Source organism: Oncorhynchus kisutch, linkage group LG11, assembly GCF_002021735.2.
Source record: "Oncorhynchus kisutch isolate 150728-3 linkage group LG11, Okis_V2, whole genome shotgun sequence".
Classification (NCBI taxonomy): Eukaryota; Metazoa; Chordata; class Actinopteri; order Salmoniformes; family Salmonidae; genus Oncorhynchus; species Oncorhynchus kisutch.
This window is the reverse complement of record NC_034184.2, coordinates 91,178,035-91,200,068: the sequence shown is the minus strand read 5'-3', so window position 1 is coordinate 91,200,068 and position 22,034 is coordinate 91,178,035. Positions and strand designations below refer to the sequence as shown.

Sequence of the window (22,034 nt, the reverse complement as noted above, 5' to 3'; positions counted from 1 at the left end):
GCAGGTCCACGACAAGGTAGCACGTCCGGTGAACAGGTCAGAGTTCCATGGTTCGTCGGAGGGCATATATAAGCGTCCGGGTTAGAGTCCCACTCTTTTGAATGCGGCAGCACTAGCCTTTAGCTCAGTGCTGATGTTGCCTGTAATTCATGGCTTCTGGTTGGGATATGTACAATACTTTTGGAAAGTATTCAGACCCCTTTCATTTTTCCACATTTTGTCACGTTACAGCCTTATTCTAAAATTGATTGAATACATTTTTCCCTCATCAATCTACACAACAACCCATAATGACAATGCAGAAAAAAAGTTTAAACAACAGAAAAACCTTATTTACATAAGTATTCACTCTGCGATGAGACTGGAAATTGAGCTCAGGTGCGTCCTGTTTCCATGGATCTTCCTTGATGTTTCTACAACTTGATTAGAGTCCACTGTGGAAGCAATTCTATAGGAAGAGAGACTGCAGATGATTTCAAACAACACTTTATTATAAGATCTGCAGAAATGGAGAATCAACCATCCACTCAACAGTACATAGCACAAGGTTGATAGACGGATGAGCCTTCGAGCTAACTGCGTACACAACAACACATACTATAATGTGCACCTTTCTGTAGATGGTAAACCCACGGGATGTCACATGCTGCGGTCACACCCAAGCGGACCTTCGCTTTACGCCCAGTCTGATGACTAAGTCACACAGACAAGTTTGTATCAGGTTAGGAAAAACACTAGCATATAACGAGACAATTCTTTATACATTAAAACATAGGATAGCATGACTAATTATGTAATTTCCCATGACATTTCTTCCCTTTTTAAGACTCTCAACCTAATAGAACATGACTTACAAGCATTTTCATTAAACAAGCGTTAACATTAAACAAGCGTTAACATTAAACAAGCGTTAACATTAAACAAGCGTTAACATTAAACAAGCATTTTCATTAAACAAGCGCTAACATTAAACAAGCGCTAACATTAAACAAGCGTTAACATTAAACAAGCGCTAACATTAAACAAGCGTTAACATTAAACAAGCGTTAACATTAAACAAGCGCTAACATTAAACAAGCGTTAACATTAAACAAGCGTTAACATTAAACAAGCGTTAACATTAAACAAGCGTTAACATGTGGGAAAGGAAGTACTTTCTTACACTTAGTATATTACAATTGTAATTGACTTCCATTGTCATTGAGTTTCAACCCTTTACATTCTCAGAAGGGGGAAAGGAATGTATGAATTTAAACATCAGTACATACTTTTTCACCACACACAAGGCAATAGCTTCGTTGAGACTGTCCATATTGCCACAGGGTCACCATGACGGTAGGCCCTTAACTCTACCGTGGGAACATTATTCACCCCTGCCGTGAGCATGGTGCACCATTAACTTAATGTTTTTTTACCTCTGTTATGGATTATAATCAGACATAGGAAGTAAATCATGTAAATAGCGTTCTGAGGCCTCTCCTTCAGCGGTCAGTAATGGCATGGCAAGAATAGTTTCAACGGCTTTGCTGCACCATTTCTTAACACAATAAGTATTGTTGTAAAAAATAATAAAATAACTAAGCCACAAATCAACCAATGAAATATTGTATCTCCCAAAACACAACAAATAATAAGTGACCCCATCCAAATGGATTCCAATCACCACTGAGCTCTTTCAGATGCTCCACTGCAATAGTCATGTTACCCTATCATTTGGCACACTCTTATGCAAAAAGTCTGTCCGCGTATGTACTTAACTTCCGGCTACAAAAACATTTGCACAAAGAATGATTTATCTAACCCATAAGATGTTAGTCTCTAATGCTAGTCCACTTTCCTAGTTATAAACATACTAAAACATGTTCAAGTCAATTGTACTATGTCATCCAGAAATCCATGTTTTGCTGCGTTTTAAACCTCTTTGGGATAGTGTTTTCACGTCTGGATGAAAAGCGTGCCCAAAGTAAACTGCCTGCTACTCAGAAGCTAGGATATGCATATCATTTTTTTTCACCTTTATTTAACCAGGTAGGCCAGTTGAGAACAAGTTCTCATTTACAACTGCGACCTGGCCAAGATAAAGCATAGCATAGTGTGAACAGACAGCAACACAGAGTTACACATGGACTAAACAATAAACAAGTCAATAACACAGTATAATTTTTCTTTTAATAAGGAAGTCTATATACATTGTGTGCAAAAGGCATGAGGAGGTAGGCGAATAATTACAAATTAGCAGATTAACACTGGAGTGATAAATGATCAGATGGTCATGTGCAAGTAGAGATACTGGTGTGCAAAAGAGCAGAAAAATAAATTAATAAAAACAGTATGGGGATGAGGTAGGTAAATTGGGTGGGCTATTTACCGATGGACTATGAACAGCTGCAGCGATCGGTTAGCTGCTCAGATAGCAGATGTTTGAAGTTGGTGAGGGAGATAAAAGTCTCCAACTTCAAGGATTTTTGCAATTCGTTCCAGTCACAGGCAGCAGAGAACTGGAAGGAAAGGTGGCCAAATGGGGTGTTGGCTTTAGGGATGATCAGTGAGATACACCTGCTGGAGCGCGTGCTACGGGTGGGTGTTGCCATCGTGTCCAGTGAACTGAGATAAGGCGGAGCTTTACCTAGCATTGACTTGTGGATGACCTGGAGCCAGTGGGTCTGAGGGCGAGGGCCAGCCGTCTAGAGCATACAGGTCGCAGTGGTGGGTGGTATAAGGTGCTTTAGTAACCAAGCGGATGGCACTGTGATAAACTGCATCCAGTTTGCTGAGTAGAGTATTGGAAGCCATTTTGTAGATGACATCGCCGAAGTCGAGGATCGGTAGGATAGTCAGTTTTACTAGGGTAAGCTTGGCGGCGTGAGTGAAGGAGGCTTTGTTGCGAAATAGAAAGCCGATTCTAGATCTAGATTTTGGATTGGAGATTCTTAACCTCTCTGGGGTAGGCGGGACGGTGCGTCCCACATGGCAAATAGCCAGGGAAAATGAAGAGCGCCAAATTCAAATACATTTCTATAAAAATCCAACTTTCATTAAATCACACATGCAAGATAGCTAATTAAAGCTACACTCGTTGTGAATCCAGCTAACATGTCAGATTTCAAAAAGGCTAATATCTGATGATGGTACAACAGTAAACAATGAGAGAGTAGCATATTTCAACTCTGCAGGCGCGACACAAAACGCAGAAATAAAATATAAATCATGCCTTACCTTTGACGAGCTTCTTTTGTTGGCACTCCTATATGTCCCATAAATGGTTCTTTTTGTTCGATTAATTCCGTCTATATATCCAAAATGTCACATTTTTTGGCACGTTTGATCCAGAAAAACACCGCTTCCAACTTAGGCAACGTCGCTGCAAAATATCTCAAAAGTTACCTGTAAACTTTGCCAAAACATTTCAAACTACTTTTGTAATAAAACTTTAGGTATTTGTAAATGTATATAATCGATCAAATTGAAGACTGGATGATCTGTGTTCAATACAGGATCAAAACAAACTGACGCTACTTTTCTGGTTACGTGCCTCTATCAAAAGGTACACATGAAGTGACGTTCGTTCTGAGCTATGGTACTTCTTCATTACACAAAGGGAAAAACCTCAACCAATTTCTACAAACTGGTGACATTCAGTGGAATCGGTAGGAACTGCAGGAAAGTCGATTAGAATTCTGGAATCCCCATAGAAAAGACAGCGACCTCCAAAAAAAAGATCTGAATGGTTTGTCCTCTGGGTTTCGCCTGCTAAATAAGTTATGTTATATGTTTTCTATCCAAAACTAATAATAATATTCATATATTAGGATTTGGGACAGAGTAGGAGGCAGTTCAGTTTGGGCACGCTATTTATCCAAAAGTGAAAATGCTGCCCCCTACCCCAAACAGGTTAACACAGTGTCCAAAGAAGGGCTAGATATATACAGAATGGTGTCGTCTGCATATATACAGACAAGAGTTGGACTGAGAATTGAACCCTGTGGCACCCCCATATAGACTGCCAGAGGTCCGGACAACAGGCCCTCCGATTTGACACGGAAGTAGTTGGTGAACCTGGCATGGCAGTCATTTGAGACACCAAGCTATTGAGTCTGCCGATAAGAATGCGGTGATTGACAAAGTCAAAAGCTTTGGCCAGGTCGATGAAGACTGCTGCACAGTACGGTCTTTTATCAATGGCAGTTATATCGTTTTGGACCTGAGGTGCACGCATGACCAGCTCAGAAACCAGATTGCATAGTGGAGAAGGTACGGTGGGATTTTAAAGGGTCGGTGATCTGTTTGTTAACTTGGCTTTCGAAGACTTTAGAGAGGCAGGGCAGGATGGATATAGGTCTGTAACAGTTTGGGTCTAGAGTATCTCCCCCTTTGAAGATGGGGATGACTGTTGCAGCTTTCCAATCTTTAGGGATCTCAGATGATACGAAAGAGAGGTTGAACAGGCTAGTAATAGGGGTTGCAACATTTGCTGTGGATAATTTTAGAAAGCGAGGGTTCAGATTGTCTAGCCCAGCTGATTTGTAATGGTCCAGATTTTGCAGCTCTTTCAGAGCTATCTGGATTTGGGTGAAGGAGAAGCGGGGAGGCTTGGGCAGGTTGCTGTGGGGGGTGCAGAGCTGTTGGCAGGGGTATGGGTAGCCTGGTGGAAAGCATGGCCGGCCGTAGAAATCTATCGCTGGTGACAGTGTTTCCTAGCCTCAGTGCAGTGGGCAGCTGGGAGGAGGTGCTCTTTTTCTCCATGGACTTTACAGTGTCCCAAAACCTTTTGGGAATTAGAAGATGCAAATTTCTTTTGGAAAATCTAGCCATAGCTTTCCTGACTGTATATTGGTCCCCGACTTCCCTGAAAATGTGCATATTGCGGGGGCTATTCGATGCTAATGCAGTACGCAACAGTATGTTTTTGTGCTGGTCAAGGGCAGTCAAGTCAGGAGTGAACCAGGGGCCTATATCTGTTCTTAGTTCAACATTTTTTGAAAGGGGCATGCTTATTTAAGATGTTGAGGAAAGCACTTTGAAAGAACAACCAGGCATCCTCTACTGATGGGATGAGGTCAATATCCTTCCAGGATACCATTGTCAGGTCGTCTAGAGAGGCCTGCTCGCTGAAGTGCTTTAGGGAGCATTTGATAGTGATGAGGGGTGGTCTATAACAAGCGGCAACAGTGAGAGACTTATTTCTGGACAGGTGGATTTTTTTGGGCATAGACCTGGATACTAAGACAGAACTCTGAAGTAGATTGCAACTCCGCTCCCTTTGGCAGTTCTATCTGGATGGAAAATGTTGTAGTTGGGGATGGAGATTTCAGGGTTTTTGGTGGCCTTCCTAAGCCAGTATTCAGACAAGGCAATGACATCAGGGTTGGCAGAGTTTTCTAAAGCAGTGAATAATGATGTTAACATGCATGAAACCAAGGCTTTTATGGTTACAGTAGTCAACAAATGTGGAATAGGTGTAGAACTGGGTGCCTGGGTTAATCCTCTACATCACCAGAGGAACAGAGAAGGATTAGGAAGGCTATAAGAACTGGGTGTCTAGTGCGTTGGGAACAGAGAATAAACTGAGCAGATTTCTGGGCGTGGTAGAATAGATTTAGGGCATAATGTACAGACAAGGGTATGGTAGGATGTGAGTACTGTGGAGGTAAACCTAGGCATTGAGTGAAGATGAGAGAGGTTGCGTCTCTGGAGGCACCTGTTAAGGCAGGTGAGGTCTCTGCATGTGTGGGAGGCGGACAAAAGAGCTATCTAAGGCATGTTGTGCAGGATTGGGGGCTCTACAATAATAACTAACCAAAACAGCAGTAGACAAAGCATATTGACATTAGAGATAGGCATAAAACAATCACGAGCGTTGTTCGGGAAAGGTAAGACCACAATGGGTAAATGGCGATGAATGGGCAGAGTGGGTCAGTTAGGTACATACAGGACCTGAGCTCGAGGCTGGGGCTGACAGATAAACAAAAGGAGGTACCGTGTTAATGAACAGACCAGCAGGCATCAACTGTGTAGCCGAGTGATCATAGGGTCCAATGAGCAGCAATAGGTGAGTCAGGGAGCCGTTCAGTAGTCGCTACTACGCTGGGCGAGCGGGAGACACGGCATTCAGAAAGCTAGCGGGCCGGGGATAGCAGATGGGTCTTCAGTGACATCGCAACGGAAAAGCCTGTTGAAACCACATCAGGCGATTACGTTGACAGACCAGTCGTGATGGATTGGCGGGGCTCCGTGTCGACAATAAAGGGCCCAGGCCAATTGGCAAAAGAGGTATTGTAGCCTAAAAATTTGCTGGTATACTCCGTCGGCTGACCGGGAGATGGGCCTAGCTCGAGGCTAGCTCAAGGCTAACTGGTGCTTGCTTCGGGACAGAGGCATTAGCCAACAGTAGCCACTCGGTTGCAGCTAGCTAACTGCGATGTAATGGTGCAGAGCTTGCGGCAGGAATCCGGGGATGTGATGGAGAAAAGCAGATACGCTCTGGGTTGATATTGCGCCTTTGCAGACTAGCCAAGCTAAAGCTGGCTAGTGTCCGAGCTAAAGGTGAAGACCGCTAGCAGTGGCAAACAATGACTTTTAGCTAGTAACTAGTTTGCTGGCTGGCTTCTGATGGAGGTTCCAGTTATAAGGTATAGAAAAATAGCAGATCCGTACCACATTGGGTGAGGCGGGTTGCAGGAAAGTAAGTAGATGGAAAGTGAGATTAAAATATATACGAAAAACAGATAATAATAACAAATGAAATTTAGAATGACAACAACATAAGGAAATAATTGTACCCCATAAGGTAATCGTAAAATAGACTAAAGACAGGTGTCCCTCATTCAGGGCAGCAGTTTCTCTCCTTCTCGTGTTCTGAATCACACATAGGACTATTACTAATTTATGAACTTACATAGCCCATTTAAATGTCACCCAATGTCTTCAGTCTTTCTAGTGCGTGTGTTCAGGCCTCACCAGGAAGTCAGAACAGAGGTCATTCAACCCCATTAAGTATTTCCTTTCCCTGTTCCAATCTCATTTCAAACCTTTCAAATATTTCCATAATTCTGCTTACCTGGTTGACAAACAAATTAAAAAGACCCCACACAATAAATCAAAAATGGTATTAAGACCACTTTACCAATATTCACAGGTGAGTTGTGTGTGATAAAACGTAGGGCAAAAATAAAGAAACCAATGGCCAGGTCTTCGTTATGTTTTTTTCCACGACACCACCTGTGGTAAATTCAATTGATTGAACATGATTTGGAAAGACCTGTCTATATAAGGTCCCTCAGTTGCACTGTCAAGTCAGAGCAAAAACCAAACTATGAGGTCGATGGAGTTGTCCATAGAGCTCCTAGACAGGATTGTGTCATTGAAGGTCCTGAAGAACACAGTTGCATCCATCATTCTTAAATGGAAGAAGTTTAGAACCACCAAGACTCTTCCTAGTGCTGGTCACCCGGCCAAATGGAGCAATCAAGGAAGAAGGGCCTTGTCAGGTAGGTGACCAAGAACCTGCTGGTCACTCTGACAGAGCTCCAGAGTTCCTCTGTGGAGATGGTTGTTCTCCTGGAAGGTTCTCCCATCTCTGCAGCACTCCGCCAATCAGGCCTTTATGGTAGAATGGTCAGACGGAAGCCACTGCTCATTAAAATGCACATGGCATTAAGGCACAAAGGACTCTCAGACCATGAGAAACAAGATTATCTGGTCTGATGAAACTAAGATTGAGCTCTTTGGCCTGATTGCCACGTCACGTCTGGAGGAAACCTGGCACCATCCTTACCGTGAAGCATGGTGGTGGTAGCATAATGCTATGGGGATGTTTTGTGGCAGGGACTGGGAGACTAGTCAGGATCGAGGGAAAGATGAACATAGCAAAGTACAGAGAGAGAGAGATCCTTGATGAAAACCTTCTCCAGACAGCTCAGACTGGGCCAAGGTTCACCTTCCAACAGGACAACAACCCTAAGCACACAGCCAAGACAAATCAAGAGTGGCTTCGGGACAAGTCTCTGAATGTCCTTGAGTCGCCCGGCCACCACCATGCTTCCGGAGAGACCTGAAAATAGCTATGCAGCGATGCTCCCCATCCAACCTGACAAAACTTGAGAGGATCTGCAGAGAAGAATGGGAGAAACTCCCCCGTACAGGTGTGCCAAGCATGTAGCGTCATACCCAAGAAGACTCGAGGCTGTAATCACTGCCAAAGGTGCTTTAACAAAGTACTGAGAAAAAGTCTGAATACTTATGTAAATGTGACATTTCCAGTTTGAATTCATTTGCAAAAATTGTTTTTGCTTTTTCATTATGGGGTATTGTGTGTAGATTGAGGGGGGGGGGGGGGGGGGAACGTTTTAATAAATTTTAGAATAAGGCTGTAATTAAACAAAATCTGGAAAAGGCAAGGGGTCTGATTACTTTCCGAATGCACTGTACTGGTCACTGTGGGGACGACCTCGTCGATGCACTTATTAATGAAGCCGGTGATTATTGTGTAAACTCCAATGGCATCAGATGAATCCCGTAACATACTCCAATCTGTGATAGCTACAGTCCTGTAGCTTAGCATCCGCTTCATCGGACCACTTCTGTATTGAGCACGTCACTGGTTCTTCCTGGTTGAGTTTTTACCTGTAAGCAGGAATCAGGAGGATAGAGTTATGGTCAGATTTGCCAAATGGAGGGAGAGGGAGAGCGTTGTATGCGTCTCTGTGTGTGGAGTAAATGTGATCTAGAGTTTTTTTTTCACTTTTAGTTGCACAGCTGACATGCTGGTGGAAGTTAACTGAAATCCATTTTTACCTTTCCTGCATTAAAATCTCCGGACACTAGGAGTGCTGCCTCTGTGAGCATTTTCTTGTTTGCCTATGGCCTTATACAGCTTGTTGAGTGTGGTTTTAGTGCCAGCATCAGTTTGTGGTGGTAAATAGCTCTTGGTAAATAGTTTATTCTCCAGTGATTGCACATTCGCCAATAGAACTGAGGGTAGAGGTGGTTTATCTGCTCGCCAACGTAGTCTCATCAGGCACGCCTGCCTCTATAACGCTGCCTCTTCCTTTTTCGAGTGTCGTGGATTTGGGTCTGGTCCAGGATAGGCAGTATGTACAGTGGCATGCGAAAGTATTCACCCCCCTTGGCATTTTTCCTATTTTGTTGCCTTACAACCTGGAATTAAAGTTTATTTTTTTGGGGGGGTGTATCATTTTATTTACACAACATGCCTACCACTTTGAAGATGCAAAATACTTTTTATTGTGAAATAACACCAAAAAAAACACAAAGAAAAGTCAATACTTTTTAGAGCCACCTTTTGAAGCAATTACATTTGCAAGTCTCTTGGGGTATGTCTCTATAAGCTTGGCACATCTAGCCACTGGGATTTTTGTCCATTCTCCAAGGCAAAACTGCTCCAGCTCCTTCAAGTCAGATGGGTTCTGCTGGTGTACAGTTATCTTTAAGTTATATCACAAATTCTCAATTGGTTTGAGGTCTGGGCTTTGACTAGGCCATTCCAAGACATTTAAATGTTTCCCCTTAAACCACTAGAGTATTTCTTTAGCAGTATGCTTAGGGTCATTGTCCTGCTGGAAGGTGAAACTCCGTCCCAGCCTCAGTCCCAGTCTCAAATCTCTGGAAGACTGAAACAGGTTTCCCTCAAGAATTTCCCTCCCAGCTCTGTGGAGTGTACGACTTAACTTCTTATGAGCAGGTGGAATGGTAGCGTCCCACCTGGCCAACATCCGGTGAAATTGCAGAGCGCGAAATTCAAACTACAGAATTATAAATATTTAACTTTCATAAAATCACAAGTGTAATGCATCAAAATAAAGCTTAACTTCTTGTTAATCCAGCTGCTGTGTCAGATTTCAGAAAGGCTTTACGGCGATAGCACTCCATGCGATTATCTGAGGACAGCACCCCGCATACAAAAGCATGAAAAACATATTTCAACCAGGCAGGTGTGCCACGAAAGTCAGAAATTGCGATATAATAAATACCTTTTAATGGTATTCTTCTGTTTGCACTCCAAAAGGTCCCAGATACATCACAAATGGTCCTTTTGTTCGATAATGGCCTTCTTTATATCCATAAAAACTCAGTTTAGCTGGCGCGCTTCAGTCAATAATCCACCCAGTTTCCCTCCATCAAAATGCATACCAAATGAATCACAAACGTTATTAATAAACTTTTCCAAACAAGTCAAACAATGTTTATAATCAAACCTTAGGTACCCTAATAATAATAATAATAATAATAATAATAATAATAATAATAATAATAATAATAATAATAATAATAAATAAATAAATAAATAAATAAATGATCAAATTGTCTTTACCGGAGAAAAATACCAAAGAACGTGCTCTATTCCACGCTCTTGGAAACATTACAGCCAAAATGGGAGCCACCTAGAAAAGCCGCAATTTCTGGCTCATTTTTCCAAAAACCAGCATGAAACTCTTTCTAAAGACGGTTAACATCTAGTGGAAGCCCTAGGAACTGCAATCTGGGATGATTTCGCCTTGTAATAAAAGTGACAGCCATTGAAAATAGTGGTAGGCTGAAATGTTTGGTTTTTTGGGGATGGTTTGTCCTGGGTTTCACCTGCCATATCAGTTCTGTTATACTTACAGACAAGTTTAACAGTTTTAGAAACTTTAGTGTTTTCTATCCAAATCTACCAATTATATGCATATCCTAGCTTCTGGGTCTGAGTACCAGGCAGTTTACTTTGGGCACGCTTTTCATCTGGATGTGAAAATACTGCCCCCTACCCAAGAGAGGTTAAAGTGGTCTTATGGACAGATACTCCAATCTCCACTGTGGAGCTTTGCAGCTCCTTTATGGTTCTCTTTGGTCTCTTTGTTGCCTCTGATTAATTCCCTCCTTGCCTGGTCCGTGAGATTTGGTGGGCGGCCCTCTCTTGGCAGGTTTGTTGTGGAGCCATATTCTTTCCATTTTATATTAATGGATTTAATGGTGCTCAGTGGGATGTTCAAAGTTCCAGATTTATTTTTTTAACCCAACCCTGATCTGTACTTCTCCACAACTTTGTCCCTGAACTGTTTGGAAAGCTCCTTGGTCTTCATGGTGCCACTTGCTTGGTTGTGTTGCAGACTCTGGGGCCTTTCGGAACAGGTGTGTGTATACTGAGATCATGTGACACTTAGATTGCTCACAGGTGGACCTTCTTTAACTAATTATGTGATTTCTGAAGGTAATTGGTTGCACTAGATTTTATTTAGGGGCATCATAGCAAAGGGGGTGAATACATATGCAAAGGGGGTGAATACATATGCAAAGGGGGTGAATACATATGCAAAGGGGGTGAATACATATGCAAAGGGGGTGAATACATATGCAAAGGAGGTGAATACATATGCAAAGGGGGTGAATACATATGCAAAGGGAGTGAATACATATGCAAAGGGGGTGAATACATATGCAAAGGGGGTGAATACATATGCACAGGGGGTGAATACATATGCACAGGGGGTGAATACATATGCAAAGGGGGTGAATACATATGCACAGGGGGTGAATACATATGCAAAGGGGGTGAATACATATGCACAGGGGGTGAATACATATGCACAGGGGGTGAATACATATGCAAAGGGGGTGAATACATATGCACAGGGGGTGAATACATATGCAAAGGGGGTGAATACATATGCAAAGGGGGTGAATACATATGCACAGGGGGTGAATACATATGCAAAGGGGGTGAATACATATGCACAGGGGGTGAATACATATGCACAGGGGGTGAATACATATGCAAAGGGGGTGAATACATATGCACAGGGGGTGAATACATATGCAAAGGGGGTGAATACATATGCACAGGGGGTGAATACATATGCACAGGGGGTGAATACATATGCACAGGGGGTGAATACATATGCACGCACAACTTTTCAAATTTGTTTAATATTTTATAATCAAGTAATTTTTTTCAATCCACCAATTTGGACTATTTTGTCTATGTCCATCACATGAAATCCAAATAAAATCCATTTAAATTACAGGTTGTAATGCATCAAAATAGGAAAAATGCCAAAGAGGATGAATACTTTTGCAAGGCACTGTACTTCACCCCTGACTCATTGAAGTAGAAAACCTCAACCAAATGGAGGTTAGTGATTGCTGTTCTGATGTACAGAAGCTCTTTTCGGGCATATGAAAAGATGCCGGAAACATGTACCAAAAAAGATAAGGAGCCAAAAAAACACAAAGAATTACACAATTGTTCAGGAGCCCTTAAAACTGCTGCTAACTCGCTAGCAACCCCATGCTAACTCGCTAGCAACCTGTTAGGGTTGACCACAAGCCTCCTCCAGAACAGTAGGTAGCTAGAAAGGTTTGCAATTTGTATAGTGTGTGTATATGTACTGTATATATCTTAACCCAGTGTGTGTACTGTCTATCTGTCCTGTAGATATCTTAACCCAGTGTTTATCAGATACGTTGTGTCCCTGTCTGGAGCGTTAGCTGTGGTCAACTCTGTTCCATGCTTCGCTCTCGATGGCCAATGGATGCTCTCCGCTCTGCTGGAGGCCACGCTGGTCACTGTGGTTACAGATCGGCAGCACCGGGAGCTGATTGGCTTTTTCCTGTTGCTGGGAGGAAGTGCTCTGCTGGCTGCTAATGTAGCGCTGGGGCTGTGGATGGTTACTGCCCGGTAACGGTAACTATGACTACAAACCACCACCAACGCCTCCATGGCAACCAACGCCAAGAGACTATCTCCCGGGGTGCTGTGCCATGCCTCCGCACAAAGGCATTGTGGGTCTCTTCCTGCTCCTCTCTGAGAGAAAGACTCCAGTTCCCATCAGGCACTGCAGGTGCACATGGTGACTAAGGGATGCTGGGGAAATTTTGTGTTCAGCTGCACCTTCTCTACTCTCTGGAATGTGTGTGTGTGTGTGTGTGTGTGCGTGTGTGTCGCGTCACACGTGCTGTGAGGAGGTATGTGTTTCTGTTTTCTAGGGATTTCATGATACATTGTTGTTTTATCTATTTGTCCCACCTCTTTCTGTCTGTCTCTCAATTTAATTTAATTCGAGGGCTTTATTGGCATGGGAAACATATGTTTACATTGCCAAAGCAAGTGAAATGGATAATAAACAATAAAAATTAACAGTAAACATTACACTCACAGAAGTTGCAAAAGAAAGACATTTAAAATATATTGCTCTCTCCCCATCTCTCTGTGAAATAAAGAGGAATAATCTCACTGGAATTTTCAGTTCTTCATATTCCTACGTGCATGTGTGTGTTTCTAAGTAGGTGATAGTGTAATTTACTGGGGTGTGTATCCCACAGACAAATGTCAGTAAATACTGATTCTATTTCTGTCTAACCACAGAGATGCGTGTCTGTCTCCAGTCTGTGTGTTTAACTTTGTCATGATAACACACATCTAGTAGTGTATGTATGTGTTTCAGACAGTGAAGTGTGTAGGGGGATGGTGTATTTCCTTCAGAGTAATGACAGGCCTGATAGAGGTTTGTATAAACATGGGAGGGAGGGGTGAAAGAGTTCTCTGTGTTCTGAACAACTGAAGGTGTTTTTGATGAGTGGTTTTAGTTGCAAGGGAAGTCATGTCTTTTTAAGGATACTGGCCCAGCGTTTTTAACTGCTGAACTACCTGCCGCCCTCATGCAGAAACATCATGGTCCCTTCTGTATTGTGTTTGTACTGTTAGTGTCTGTTGATGGTTAGACCAGTCACCTCTATCCTAAGGCTACACCACTCTGGTCTGTCTTTTCAGATCTGATTACGTTTGAGACCAGAACATCCCAGTGTCCAGAACAAGAAATAAAACAAATACATGCAAACACAGGGAGATGTCATGTTAATATGATTTGCTAATACCATGTTTCTCTATGATGCTACACACAAACACACTCACTGAAGGAAGACCGACACACTCACTGAAGGAAGACTCACAGACACTGAAGGAAGACAGACACACTCACTGAAGGAAGACCGACACACTCACTGAAGGAAGACTCACAGACACTGAAGGAAGACAGACACTCACTGAAGGAAGACTGACACACTCACTGAAGGAAGACACACTCACTGAAGGAAGACAGACACTCACTGAAGGAAGACAGACACACTCACTGAAGGAAGACAGACACACTCACTGAAGGAAGACAGACACACTCACTGAAGGAAGACGGACACACTCACTGAAGGAAGACCGACACACTCACTGAAGGAAGACACACTCACTGAAGGAAGACAGACACTCACTGAAGGAAGACAGACACACTCACTGAAGGAAGACAGACACACTCACTGAAGGAAGACAGACACACTCACTGAAGGAAGACGGACACACTCACTGAAGGAAGACAGACACACTCACTGAAGGAAGACAGACACACTCACTGAAGGAAGACAGACACACTCACTGAAGGAAGACAGACACACTCACTGAAGGAAGACAGACACACTCACTGAAGGAAGACACACAGACACTCACTGAAGGAAGACAGACACTCACTGAAGGAAGACAGACACACTCACTGAAGGAAGACAGACACACTCACTGAAGGAAGACAGACACACTCACTGAAGGAAGACAGACTCACTCACTGAAGGAAGACACACTCATTGAAGGAAGACAGACACACGCTGTTAGAGATCAATTTATGCAACCCATCATCATTGGTGTGAGTATGTGTGGGAGAGAGAAAGTGATTTAAAAATGCATATAACAGTAGAATGAACTGGAGAAGTGAATGTCTGTGACAGTGAATGTCTGTGAGAGTGAATGTCCGTGAGTGTGAATGCCTGTGTACAGAACAGAAATGCAAAAGTGTACAGTATGTCTAATTGTCTCTATTTGACCTATATCGACCACTTGGCCTCTCCAGTAGTGAACAGCCTTCAGACATATTGAATACTGGATGTAGAGGAGTTGTGTTCTTCCTGTCAGACATATTGAATACTGGATGTGGAGGAGTTGTGTTCTTCCTGTCAGACATCGAGGAATGCCAAAGCTATTTTAAGTAGGTTTTTTTCCCTGTGAGTGGTTAAAAGGAAGACATGTGGAATCCAGTGTTGTCCTATCAGAGAGGAATCAAAGGTTTGCTTTTTAGTTAGCTATGCGATAGTGTTGTGTGAGCAATGATGGGACCAGAGTTTTTATAATCAGGTCACATGGTGTAAAAACAACTCTTGGCCTTAGGGAGGATGAAAAGCCTGTCAAACTGCAACAACTTTGTACTTGTTCATATGAATTATATTTTATAGACGGACTAGGGGGGGTTCCTATACACAGAGAAAGCAACATGATTGGACAATAAAACTCACAGGGCTGATCTTGCTTTATACAGGATTGTATTGTGTAGTCATGCCCTATGCCGGGGCGGCAGTGTAGCCTAGTGGTTAGAGCATTGGACTAGTAACCGAAAGGTTGCAAGTTCAAATCCCCGAGCTGACAAGGTACAAAAATCTGTCGTTCTGCCCCTGAACAGGCAGTTAACCCACTGTTCCCAGGCCGTCATTGAAAATAAGAATGTGTTCTTAACTGACTTGCCTGGTTAAATAAAGGATAAATAAAGAAAAATGCAACTGTAGGCTTAATTAAACATGAACTCGGTCTGCTTTTGTGTTTATTGATTCATTGCAGTTAATCATTTAGGATTGAAAAGGTCTAGGTAGCCTAGACAGCCCAAATTTGATGAAATTACCAAATTTGATCTCATTCACATTTTCTCACAAATGGGCTATAAATACACGTTACCGATTTGGTTTACCCTGGCTAGAGGGACATAGAATAGCCTGCTCTATTCCATGTAGCAGCTGCTGTTCTTAGTAGCAGTTGATAAGACTGAACAATTTGATTGTTTCCATGTAATCCAGCATGTCAGATGGCTGGTGTTTATGAATATACTGTAGGCTAATACATTTATGGAAGAGTTTTTGCTTGTCTCTGTCTGGAGTGATGCCTTATCACGTTTGCTGAATAAATACCTGAGGAAAGTGGAGAGGACGCTTTGATGCGTTGTGCCCGCACGCGTGACCTGTGATTTCCTTGAATCTGATTGGTCCGGACACTGATGATTGGTCAAGACAAGAGCCTTCAGCACTACGATGTGAAGGGCAGAGATATTGTGTGCGAGTTGACAAATCTTCTGGCAAATCGGTCTACAAAACAGCTCTTTACTCATCATTTTAACATTTTGCGTAAACTAAAACAAACATGGGATTGGAAAGTGCTGATGCCGCCTCACCACACATTTTCTGGCAGCCCTAAATGGAATTGTTATAGACAAGTATGGGAGCGCAGCTAAATTGCCTCAATTAGCTGTGCTACATTAGCTAGCTGACTACTATAGCTAACTGACTACTGTAGCTAGCTGACTACTGAAGCTAGCTGACTACTGAAGCTAGCTGGCTACTGAAGCTAGCTGGCTTCTCTACAACGATTTGATGCAGTCAAGAAAGATACTACCAGATGGTATGATAGGACCTATGACAGCAACATGTTTGTCTAACTAGTGCAAGTCAGTTTGGCTACTTTCTCGCTCTTTCCCTCTGTCCCACACACAGACTGTCCCACACACAGACTGTCCCACACACAGACGTTCCCACACACAGACTGTCTCACACACAGACTGTCCCACACACAGACTGTTCCACACACAGACTTTCCCACACACAGACTGTCCCACACACAGACTGTCCCACACACTGTTCCATGGTTCCAGCAGAAGGTTTGTAACTCTCCACATGGTTCCAGCAGAAGGTTTGTAACTCTCCACATGGTTCCAGCAGAAGGTTTGTAACTCTCCACATGGTTCCAGCAGAAGGTTTGTAACTCTCCACATGGTTCCAGCAGAAGGTTTGTAACTCTCCACATGGTTCCAGCAGAAGGTTTGTAACTCTCCACATGGTTCCAGCAGAAGGTTTGTAACTCTCCACATGGTTCCAGCAGAAGGTTTGTAACTCTCCACATGGTTCCAGCAGAAGGTTTGTAACTCTCCACATGGTTCCAGCAGAAGGTTTGTAACTCTCCACATGGTTCCAGCAGAAGGTTTGTAACTCTTCACATGGTTCCAGCAGAAGGTAATTGAGCTGTGTCTTGTAAGTATCTGAGGGTAGCATATAGGGAGGGGAAACGTGGGAAAGATAAAGAGAGGGAGGAGACAGAGGGAGGGAGGGGGAGTCCACTTTGAGCAGGAGAGTCAGACAGAAGTAGGTTGTACCACAGTTTGGAGAGGATTATGGCTAGAGAGAGAGAGATACGGAGACAGACAGAGAGAGCGTGAGTTACAGAGAGAGAGACGGAGGCCGACATAGTGAGAGGGTGGGAGAGAGAGAGACATACGGACACATACACAGAGCAAGAGGGAGGGAGAGAGACAGAGAGAGGGAGGAAGAAAGAGAGAGACATACGGAGACCGACACAAAGGGAAGGAGGGAGAAAGACACAGAGAGGGAGGGAGAGAGACAGAGAGGGAGAGAGACATACACAGAGCGAGAGGGAGGAAGGGAGAGACATACGGAGACCGACATAGAGGGAAGGAGGGAGAGAGACACAGAGAGGGAAGGAGGGAGAGAGACAGAGAGAGGGAGGGAGAAAGAGAGAGACATACGGAGACCGACACAAAGGGAAGGAGGGAGAAAGACACAGAGAGGGAGAGAGACATACACAGAGCGAGAGGGAGGAAGGGAGAGACATACGGAGACCGACATAGAGGGAAGGAGGGAGAGAGACAGAGGGAAGGAGGGAGAGACACAGAGAGGGAAGGAGGGAGAGAGACAGAGGGCAGGAGGGAGAGAGATATAGATTTGGAGACCAAAGAGGTGGCTGAAAGTGAGGTAGTGTGAGCGTCTGTTTTGATTGGAGACATGGAGATGGAGCCTCTAGGTGTGTGTGTTTCTAAACCAGAACAAGGAAACAGTCGTGTCCTAAAGGCTGCGCTGGCCGCATGTGTGTGTTTCTGCATCGCTCTGCTGCTTGCTGTCATACTGGGTGAGTAGACTCACTACTGTTTTACACAGAGTTACACACACAACCTCTTTCCCTGAGTGAGTTTAGTCTTGAAAGCTGGTGTTGCAGTAACTGGAGTGGTTGAGGCGTGTGTTGCTGAGGGTGGGGTAGAAGTGGTAACTATTATGTCCTTGTTATTGTATGAAGCCAACATTTTTGTGGTGAAATTTTAATGATATATGTTTCTGTAGATACAGTACACACACTCCTGTCTTTGGTCATGCAAGTGAATAGACAATGGCTATTTTATTTACTTTGGTTCTTTTTAACGTGTGTGTGTGTGTGTGCGTGCGTGCATGTGCGTGTAAGCTGTTTGGCATATGTGTTATTGAAATGGAGTCAGCTTTCTCCATGACACTCAAACCGTAAACAGCTGATGACTGTGTGAATGTCTGTGGGGGTGGGGGATTCCTTTTTAGGTCAGAGGGACACCATACAGGCAAAGAGTGAGAGAGAGGTCAGGTGGTAGTGGGATTGTTTCAGGACATACCGTATATGTCTGTTTATGATTGTATGTGGGTTTGGGGGGGGGTATGTTGTAATCTTTATCAGGTCTCATCCTTTTCCTCAGTTTCCCAGAGAGCCAATCAGGATGTCTTCTGCTTAACTCCAGAATGTATTGAAGCAGGTAGGCCCCACCCACCTTACAGGAAATTGTTGCATGTAGAATGTTGCAATCAACTTGTAATGTGTGTGTAGCTGGTTCTATCCTCAGTAAGATGGACCGGGCTGTGTCTCCCTGTGACGACTTCTATGGGTTCTCCTGTGGTAGCTGGCTGAGAGACAACCCTATTCCTGAAGATTCCTCTTCTTACGGCGTCTACCCCTGGTTACGCCAACACGTTGATATCATACTCAAGGGTGAGAGAGAGAGAGGGAGAGAGAGAGAGAGAGAGAGAGAGAGAGAGAGAGAGAGAGAGAGAGAGAGAGAGAGAGATGAGCCCATACACACTCTCATACCCTGACTACACTCCCCCACCCCTAAATGTTGTCTGAGTTGTAGATTTGCTGGAGGCTCCATCAGACTCAGATGAGATAGAAGCTGTCAGGAAGGCCAAGGTCTTCTACCGCTCCTGTATGGACGAAGGTAACCTACAACCACACACACACACACATGAGGAAGCCGAGATGGGAGCTGAGGTTACATGAAAAGCATCAAGTGCTATAGTGGTACAAAGTGTGTGTTTGTGTGTGTGTGTCTGTGTGTAGCTATATTGGAGAAAGTGGACAGTGGTCCTCTGTTGAAGCTTTTACAGCAGCCTGAGTTCCACTGGCCCGTCCTGGGGGAGGGGCTTGGGGGGGAGTGGCTCTGGTCACCAGGACGATGGGACCTGCTGCAGACTTTGGCTCAGATTAGGAACCAACACAGCAAGAGTGTTCTGATTCGATTATACATCGCCCCAGATGACAAGAACTCCACCAACTACATAATTAAGGTGACCCCTCTGACTGAATGTGTGTGCATGCTTGTGTGTGTGCACAACCAATACAGCTTCCAGGCTTCTGTAAACATAGATAGCATTAACTTCTTATCATGTAGTTGGACTAGGCCTTGTAATAACTTATTTTGTATAAGGACCAAGCATGGTATATCATACACTGTATTTGAGGAACAATGGGAAAGTCATTCTGCTTTGAAAGTTGATCAACTTATAACCCCACTTTTGAGAAAATGGACAAGGCCTTATAATAACGTATCGTACTGTCTCTGTAGTTGGGCTAGGCCTTGTATTTACTTATCATTCTGTAGTTGGGCCAGGCTTTGTACTAACTTATCATTCTGTCTCTGTAGTTGGGCTAGGCCTTGTATTTACTTATCATTCTGTAGTTGGGCCAGGCTTTGTACTAACTCATCATTCTGTCTCTGTAGTTGGGCCAGGCCTTGTATTTACTTATCATTCTGTAGTTGGGCCAGGCTTTGTACTAACTTATCATTCTGTCTCTGTAGTTGGGCTAGGCCTTGTATTTACTTATCATTCTGTAGTTGGGCCAGGCTTTGTACTAACTTATCATTATGTCTCTGTAGTTGGGCCAGGCCTTGTACTAACTCATCATTCTGTCTCTGTAGTTGGGCTAGGCCTTGTATTTACTTATCATTCTGTAGTTGGGCCAGGCTTTGTACTAACTTATCATTCTGTCTCTGTAGTTGGGCCAGGCCTTGTATTTACTTATCAATCTGTAGTTGGGCCAGGCTTTGTACTAACTTATCATTCTGTCTCGGTAGTTGGACCAGGCCTTGTACTCACTTATCATTCTGTCTCTGTAGTTGGGCCAGGCCTTGTATTTACTTATCATACTGTCTCTGTAGTTGGGCCAGGCCTTGTATTTACGTATCATTCTGTAGTTGGGCCAGGCCTTGTACTAACTTATCATTCTGTCTCGGTAGTTGGACCAGGCATTGTAATAACTTATCAATCTGTAGTTGGACCAGGCCTTGTACTAACTTATCATTCTGTCTCTGTAGTTGGGCCAGGCCTTGTATTTACTTATCATTCTGTAGTTGGACCGGTCCTTGTACTAACTTATCATTCTGTCTCGGTAGGTGGGCCAGGCCTTGTACTAACTTATCATTCTGTCTCTGTAGTTGGGCCAGGCCTTGTATTTACGTATCATTCTGTAGTTGGGCCAGGCCTTGTACTAACTTATCATTCTGTCTTGGTAGTTGGACCAGGCATTGTAATAACTTATCAATCTGTAGTTGGGCCAGGCTTTGTACTAACTTATCATTCTGTCTCGGTAGTTGGACCAGGCATTGTAATAACTTATCATTCTGTAGTTTGACCAAGTCTTGTAATAACATATTATGTTGTTGGACCATAACTTATCATTCTGTACTTAGACCAGGCATTGTAATACAATATGATTCTGTCTCTATAGTTGGCCCATTACCTTGTAATGACTTATCATGCTGTCTCTGTAGTTGGACCAGGCTTTGAAATAACTGAGCATTATTTATCTGTAGTTGGACCAGGCCTTATAATAACATAGCATTCTGTAGTTGGACCAGGCATTCTAATAACATATCATTTTGTAGCTGGACCAGGCCTTGTAATAACTTATCAATCTGTCTCTGTAGTTGGATCAGGCATCTCTGTCTCTCTCCTCCAGAGAAGATTACATCACCAACACCACCAGCGCTCAGGCAGTAAGTCAAGTCAATTCTATTTTTTTATTTTACCTTTATTTTACCTTTATTTTACTAGGCAAGTCAGTTAAGAACAAATTCTTATTTTCAATGACGGCCTAGGAACTGTGGGTTAACTGCCTGTTCAGGGGCAGAACGACAGATTAGTACCTTGTCAGCTCGGGGGTTTGAACTTGCAACCTTCCGGTTACTAGTCCAATGCTCTAACCACTAGGCTACCCTGCCTCCTCTACACTCTAACCACTAGGCTACCCTGCCTCCTCTACACTCTAACCACTAGGCTACCCTGCCTCCTCTACACTCTAACCACTAGGCTACCCTGCCTCCTCTACACTCTAACCACTAGGCTACCCTGCCGCCCCAATAAAAGCTTTCATAAACTTGAATTCCATATTTATACGTTATGCTTGAACCCATAACGGTGCCCTGTAGAAATAAATGATTAATGTATAACATATGGACCTATGTCTATGTTTGTGTGTGTGTTATCGTAGTGCTCTCCTATACCTATGTTGATGTGTGTAGTATCGTAGTGCTCTCCTACACCTATGTTGATGTGTGTGTTATCGTAGTGCTCTCCTATACCTATGTTGATGTGTGTAGTATCGTAGTGCTCTCCTATACCTATGTTGATGTGTGTAGTATCGTAGTGCTCTCCTATACCTATGTTGATGTGTGTAGTATCGTAGTGCTCTCCTATACCTATGTTGATGTGTGTAGTATCGTAGTGCTCTCCTATACCTATGTTGATGTGTGTATTATCGTAGTGCTCTCCTATACCTATGTTGATGTGTGTAGTATCGTAGTGCTCTCCTATACCTATGTTGATGTGTGTATTATCGTAGTGCTCTCCTATACCTATGTTGATGTGTGTAGTAT

General features: G+C 43.4%; 2 protein-coding genes across 3 annotated transcripts in view; both read left to right on the top strand.

Annotated features, from left to right (window-relative positions):
* The window catches only part of mbtps2 (membrane-bound transcription factor peptidase, site 2), a 78,915-nt gene extending 65,076 nt beyond the window's left edge, over positions 1–13,839 (top strand). The window contains exon 11 of the mRNA XM_031836485.1: positions 12,458–13,839. Coding sequence (XP_031692345.1) covers positions 12,458–12,680 — 223 coding nt within the window. The 3' untranslated portion in view covers positions 12,681–13,839. The remainder of the gene's footprint in view (positions 1–12,457) is intronic.
* Positions 13,840–17,723: 3,884 nt separating this feature from the next.
* The window catches only part of phex (phosphate regulating endopeptidase homolog, X-linked), a 28,712-nt gene continuing 24,401 nt past the window's right edge, over positions 17,724–22,034 (top strand). For both annotated transcript variants that reach the window (XM_031836483.1, XM_031836484.1), the window contains exons 1-6: positions 17,724–17,992; positions 18,582–18,638; positions 18,710–18,871; positions 19,014–19,097; positions 19,220–19,446; positions 21,087–21,155. In XM_031836483.1, coding sequence (XP_031692343.1) covers positions 17,869–17,992; positions 18,582–18,638; positions 18,710–18,871; positions 19,014–19,097; positions 19,220–19,446; positions 21,087–21,155 — 723 coding nt within the window. In that variant the 5' untranslated portion in view covers positions 17,724–17,868. The remainder of the gene's footprint in view (positions 17,993–18,581; positions 18,639–18,709; positions 18,872–19,013; positions 19,098–19,219; positions 19,447–21,086; positions 21,156–22,034) is intronic.